General features: G+C 36.0%; 1 protein-coding gene and 1 pseudogene across 1 annotated transcript; both read left to right on the top strand.

The window, feature by feature from the left end:
• Window positions 1–1,505: 1,505 nt before the first annotated feature.
• LOC133195354 (uncharacterized) lies at window positions 1,506–5,337 on the top strand (annotated as a pseudogene).
• An 83-nt stretch (window positions 5,338–5,420) lies between these two features.
• On the top strand, window positions 5,421–6,626 carry LOC133195981 (uncharacterized). The gene has a single exon (XM_061331972.1). The coding sequence runs from the start codon at window positions 5,447–5,449 to the stop codon at window positions 6,581–6,583; it is 1,137 nt and encodes a 378-aa protein (XP_061187956.1). The 5' UTR covers window positions 5,421–5,446; the 3' UTR covers window positions 6,584–6,626.
• Window positions 6,627–6,975: the final 349 nt, after the last annotated feature.

The following is a 6,975-nucleotide window of genomic DNA, read 5'->3' as shown; positions in this document are numbered from 1 at the left end:
AAGGGGTAATAATCCTACCACCTCTGCAAGCAACACCTTAAACAGGTAGCCCTCCTGGGTTGGATGGTCACACAATGAATAAGTCAGGGAATGCAGGTATTTCAGGTTTGGTATCAAGTGTTGTAGCCGAACACAGTTCACAGATTGTGGGTACTGAATTCCCACCTGTAGAAAATGCAGGTAAGAAATCGGGATTTGTGAGCTCCTCAAGGCCTCAGCTCCTCAGTGCCAATAGAGACAAGGGTTTCCGACAAAATCAAATCTAAAATTTGGTCAAAACAATATGTTGATCTGGCTTTGTTGTTAAAAAAGGAAAAAGTAAGTATTCTATCAAAGTGGAAGAACAAGATCAGACAGGTAAGGTGGTAATCCACAATATGCAGTCCACAGATGATGATGAATTTAGGGATGGCTCCTTATCCCTGCATGACTGGGTAACTGCATGGAATAGGTATGCGACAATATATTGCATTAAAATCAGCACAGGCCTTTCCAGAGATTATCAGCAGGAAGTTAGAGAAGGAGATACATTTGGGTAGAATTATGGGTCCTTTCAAAGAAAAGCCAATGCCAGTTTTACATTGTTCCCCTTTAGGTCTAGTTAGAAGAAAACAGAGGGTGAGTACCGTATTATACATTATTTGTCATATCCAGAAGGTAAGTCTGTCAGTGATGGCATACCTGAAGAGGAGTCATTTGTTAATACTCTTCTGTAGAGGATGCTATTCAAAATATTCAACAGTGTGGGAAAGGATCATATTGTTGCAAAACAGATATTTCTAATGCATTTTGAATTATCAGTTTACATGCATCGCAGTTCAAATACTTTGGTTTCACACGGCAAGGTCAATGGTATTTTGTTACCGATCCTCATTGGTTAATATCAAAGCGGAAGTAGAGTGACGTATAAATCAGTATTAGTTCAACACCTGTGGAAGGCGGACGTTTCTGCTTGGCTCCAGTAGGCCTATATGCTGAAGTTGATCACCAGAAAGAAAGGTAAAATTTTATTAAGCCTTGGTGGCGATAATATTTGGCCGTGGTGGCGATGAATTTGGCCTTGGTGGTCAGTATATTAAAGACCTTGGTGGTCGGAAAAGCCTAGGGGCTATATGAACAACCGCGGGGTTTGAGTGAATATGTTAACGAATTATGGAATTCGACTGGAAACTTGTATGTCTAATAATGAATGAATTGAATAGTGTATAAGGCTTTATTTAAATTAATTCAGAAGAGAATGGGTGGGTATATTGGGAATAGACAAGAATTCACCTGTGTTATATAGTCACGTGTTCGAGTAGTCGCTAAGACGCACGAGATTTTCATTCATGTGCAAATTTTAGAGTCAGTCGTGAATTTGTTGTTTAGCACAATTTGTTTGTTATGTTTTGGTAATATTCTAAGCGTATTTAATAAATAAGGATTTCCAAAGAATAAATCAAATACGTGATGGAGAGGGCGAATGGCAAAGATATGTATATATGAATTATCTCTCTTGTTTTAGAATGGTTTTGCCGACAGTCCTAAAGAGGAGGCACTCGTTGAAAGGAGTGAAGTTAATTCCTGTTCTAAAGAGAATAAGGGGTGGACAGCCAGAGGCATTAAAAGACTTCGCTAGGATTGGCAAGGATATAAGGACAGATAATTTAGAGTTAGCTGACATTGAGGTATTGATAGTTATTTGATATGTACATGTACTTGTATGTATTGTAATGTTGATATTCTACATGTATGTATAAATAATTCTTAAATCTGGAATGGAACTATATAATTATTAAATATGGGATTGAATTTGGGAAACCTTATATATAATACAGTGCGGGGTTATGGTATTAATTATTTTTATTGTTTTCTATGCATATCATAAGAAATATCTTGTTTACATATATGTTAATTGTTGGAAAATTATATATTTTGGAATATATTCTTTATTTAGAAGTATGTAAGAGAATTAACTGGTGAAGAATCAGCTGAAATAATGCAGATGACTGGAAGAGAGCACAATGTAGGGGAGGCTAGATGGGTTCTACATTCTTTGATTATATTTGCCAATGAAGTTGGTCAACCAAAAGGACAGGAGCTACAGGATGTAAGCTCTGTAAGGAACTGATGTTTAATTAACAACTTATATTATGGAATGTGGGTTTAAAAAAAAATAATGTTGTTGGTGATGGTTAATGTTATATTTAATTGTAGTCCCCTGGTACTAGTTCACAAGAGCCAGTCAAAGAGAATTTGAAAAGGAAAAGAAGCGGAGAAGAGAATGAGATACGGGACGTATCACTTAAGGATCGTTTGAAATCCTTGGAGAAATCCTCAAAAGATGCAGTAAACGAGTTAAAGGACAAGGTGAGGTGCCTTTGTTTACAAGAGGATCCAAGTATGTCATTAATTCTTCTTACCCTTGAGGATCTTGCAAAGATGGCAAGGAAGGCATCTCATGAGGAGGCAGAAATATATGAGGAGTTGTCAAGACAGGCATCTCGGTATCAGACTAAATTAGATATTTCAAGTTTGTGTTTGTCTGTTTTGGGAGGTAAGGTAGCAGATGCAATATCAAAAGCTGTTGCAAAGTGCTTGAAAGAAAAATCAGAGTTTAAGAATGAGTCAAAGAGAGATGTGAAGAAAGAGGGTGAAAGTGGGTATAGAAGAGATGACACACCTGTAAGCCCTTTAAACAATTTGTATCCATATCAGGCACCAAGTATGATGTATCCTTCAGGATATTTTCCTGGTTTTCATCAGTTCGGTGGATCTGGAGGTTATTATGTAAATCAAGGTTATAGATCTGGTAGGGCTAGTACATTCCGTCAAGGTTTCAGAGCCAGGGGAGCATGTTTGTTCTGTGAGAGCACTACTCATCAGGTTAAAGATTGTGAGAAAATGAAAGCAGCAAAAGGGAAGTAAAGTGATTAAGACTGATGCCACAGGATTGATTAAAATGTTTTTCAACATAATAATTTTGTCTTAATATTTGATTATTATAATGATATGTAATTGAATTTCTTTGTCTACAGTTCAAGGGACACTGATGCCCTAGTAGGTTTACCACGTGAATTGTAGGCAAAGGGATTCTTCCTTTAAGTGTACTATTGCTGGCTTGTTCTCATTTATTAAATTGTTTTCTACAGAAAAAAAGTACAGAAAGTCTTCAAGATGAATGTACATTTATCAAAGTTCCAGACTGGGAAATGGCTAGTGGATTTAACCCGGTAAATCTTCAAGTTAGAGATCAGCCAGCATGGGTAACACTTGAAGGGGGAGTTCCTTTGCTTGCAAATCACATCCCTTCGGCTGAAGATGTTCTTGGTGGTGGTGTGCAATTTGATATAAAATGTTTGCCATTACGTGATCCCAAGTATTTTGTATCTGATCAACTGCATGAGTGTCTTCCTCTCTGGGAGGACACTATTGACTCTTAAATGTTAAATGTTGATGTTTTACAATGGCTTAAAAATGGTGTAAATATTGATGAATTTTTTCAACATTTTAAGGGAAATTTTAAAGGTCAACATTTTGATACTGATATCCCACCTAGACAATATTTTCAAAATGCCAATAGCTGCAAACAACCTGTCGAATTTATAGCACGAGAGTTGTGTGAGAGAATTGCATCTGGTTCAATTAGATTGTTAGGTAAGGTGGGTTGTTGTCAACCTCCAAAGGTCATAACGCCCCTGACAATTGAGCCATCAAAGCCAAGGTTATGCCATGACGAAAGGTTTCTAAATCTTTGGATAAAAGATTTACCTTTTATGTTAGATACTTTGAAAGATATTCATAGAATTGTACAGAAAAACTCACTTATGGCAACTTGTGATGAAAAGTCTGGTTATGATCATGTGAGATTGACAGAATCATCTCGTCCGTATTTTGGTATTCAGTTTGGTGGCTATTTGATGGTTTATAATACTCTTCCTTTTGGGTGGAAGGCATCACCTTTTATCTATCAGACAGTGGGTATGTGTGTTACGGCATATTTAAGGAAGCTTTCAGTTCAGAATACTTTATACATTGATGATCGGTTTGTTGTTTCAAGGGGAAGTGATAGAAATGATGATGAATTAGTTATTATGGAGGCACGGAAACTAGTGTATGTAATGGTAGAATTATTGACGAGGTTAGGATACACATTGTCTCTTAGTAAATGTTCGTTAGATCCATCTACTTGTAAAAGATATCTTGGCTTCTTGGTTGACTCTGTTAGGCAAGCTTATGTACTTCCAGAGGATAAGGAACAAAAATTTATTCAGTTGAGAGAATCAATTCTGTCAGGTAGTGAAGTTGATTTGAGAACTTTGCAAAGATTTTGTGGGAAATGCATTTCTATGTGTTTAGCAGTTCCAGGTTGTAAACTTTTTTGTAGAGAACTTAATGCTGCTATTTCTGCTTTTCAACGAAATAGTAAAAGTGCAAAAGTCTCGAATTCATTGAGAGAAGAACTTGAGTATTGGAGATTTTTGGACAGTTGGTCTGGCTGTTCAAAATGGAGATCTGAGTTCCGTAAAAGAATAGAGTTATATACTGATACATCTGGTTTTAGGTTTGGAGCATCTGTTAAATTAGAGAGTGGTTCTACTGTATTAGGAGATTACTGGGAAAATGATGATTGTAGATCAATTCATGAAAAGAAAGCTGATGCTGTTCTTAAATCATTGCAATCTTTGAGTGAGGTTTTACAAGATTCTAGGGTTGAAGTTTTGTCTGATTACATGGCAGGAACAGGATCTTGGAAAAACCAAGGAGGGAAATCAAGGGCACTAAATTGTATTATAAAGAAACTTTTTGGGTTTGTGGTTGAACATAACATTGATTTACATTTAACCTATGTTCCTTCAGTTATGAATCTTGCTGATGCACCTTCACGTTCTTTGAACTCGGCAGATACTATGTTAAGTGAGAAGTCTTGGTCAGTTGTTGAATCATATTTTGGCCCTCATTCTGTGGACTTGATATCTTTGGATTCTAATGTTATGAGAGCAATAGATAGTAAAGCTCTGAAACATTTTACACCATGTCATACTCCTTCATCATCTGGGGTAAATGTGTTTTGTCAGAGTGTTACTGGGGAGGAGAATTTGTATGTGTATCCACCTTTTAATTTAATACTTCCTGTATTGAATTTCCTTGAAGAACAGGGTGTTGCTTGTACTGTTGTTGTTCCAATGATGAATCCTCTTTCTATATGGTGGCCAAAACTTCATTCATGCTCAATTGGTTTGCTTGGGGTTGAAGGGAGAAAAAGGACGTGTTAGGATACCTAGTAGGAAGGGTTTTGTTTTAGATTCAGTTGGTTTAAGATGGCCCTTACTCGCATTTCGAGTGTCATTTATGTAGTTTTGAACCTGACATTCTATTTCCATATTTATTGTAGGAAAGAATTTCAGATGTACATATAGATTGGGAAGCAATTGACAGGAGACTTTTACAGTTGGATGAAATTACTATGTCATCACCTGGGTTTAAGAAGAAGAATAGTCTATTGGAAGTTTTTAGTAAATTCTTAAAAAGTTTTTCCTTACCACTTGCTAAATGTACACCAAATGATGTAAGACGATTTCTGGTTTGGAAAGACTCTAAACGGAAAACAATTGTACATAATTTAAGTTGCCCATTTTTAGGTTCCAAAACTAATGTTGAATGTAATTGCCCGAAGCGCTTAGCCTCAGGAACAGTAGACTGTATTATTCAGCAGCTGATTCAAATATTTGATGAGCAGGGTTTTGGAAGATATTGGGATATTATTTCGGGGACTGGGAATCCTGCTGCATCTCCTTTAGTTAAGGAATATTTAAAATTAATCAGAGAAGAACAGGCTAAAGCACATGTACTTCCAAAGCAAGCAAAACCAATATTTTTGTCAAAGGTTAGGGCAATAGCATTGTTTATTGATAGGGAATTGAAACGTGATGATCTTCACGTTAGGGAAAGGTATGTTTTATTTAGGGATCAGACTTGGTTAAAACTTCAGTTTTTCACTGGTGATAGAGCTACTGATCTTTTCTTGGTTGTTGCACAGGAGGTTAAGTGTCTAGCTGATGGGTCAGGATTAGTGTTCAAACATACATTTGGAAAGACTCTTAGAGGTGATAAAAGTAAAAGCAATTCATTTGTTATTAAAAAATGTACTGATCCTGTGGTTTGTCCAGTGAAGGGTTTATTAGATTTTGTTAGGTTTGCAAAGTCACACAATGTTGATTTATCCAAGGGATACTCGTTCAGAACAGTTGCAGAATGTGGCAGAGTTTTGGATAAGAATGTCAGTTATTCAGTGGTGTATGAGAGGTTGAGGTATTATTTGTCAACATTAAGAATTTATGAAGGGGAAACGCCTCATAGTTTTCGATCAGGGTGTGCTATTACAATGACATTGTCAGGGTCAGTAGAGAATGTAGATCAAGTTATGAATCATGTGGGATGGTTTGGAAAGTCAAGCGCAGAGTATTATTGTAGAATGTCAACACTTGTTGATTCTGGAGTGGTTGCATCAAAGTTGGCAGAATCTGTGTATCAGGCAGATGTTGTTGAGAGAGAGTATAAAGAAAAGGCAGACTATTCAGGTTTAAAAAATGCATTCTATTGAGCAAAAGAGGTTGTAAAAGTTAGGTGAGAAAGAAAAATTGCATAAATTAATGCATTTTGGAGTATTGTGGTTTATACTGGGAACTGTACTTTCAACAAAATAATGTATGTATTACTATGGGATTATAAGAAATGTTAATAAATTGTTATTATATATAACTATATTTAGTAATGGTTGTAATGATAATAAAATTGAGATATAAAATTTGGTATTGTTTTTATTTTGAGTATTGGGAATGGAGATTTTGTTGTTAAATGGTTATATTGAATGGACTTCTTACTTTAATGGGAAATTTGTTAAATGGGGTAATCATATTGCAGAGTTTTCATTCCCAAAACTTAACGAAACTGAATGCAATAGATATTAAACACTGAGGATATGGGTAGATCCTC

Source organism: Saccostrea echinata, unplaced genomic scaffold (genome assembly GCF_033153115.1).
Source record: "Saccostrea echinata isolate AGI-Se365-2 ecotype Australia unplaced genomic scaffold, CSIRO_AGI_Sech_v1 ptg000029l, whole genome shotgun sequence".
Taxonomy (NCBI): domain Eukaryota; kingdom Metazoa; phylum Mollusca; class Bivalvia; order Ostreida; family Ostreidae; genus Saccostrea; species Saccostrea echinata.
The sequence above is the reverse complement of the archived record's forward strand: the minus strand, read 5'-3'. Positions and strand labels throughout refer to the sequence as shown.

What these genes read in the sequence shown, in the direction of transcription:
- LOC133195981 (XM_061331972.1), top strand. Translation starts at nt 5,447, where the DNA reads ATGTCATCACCTGGGTTTAAGAAGAAGAATAGTCTATTGGAAGTTTTT.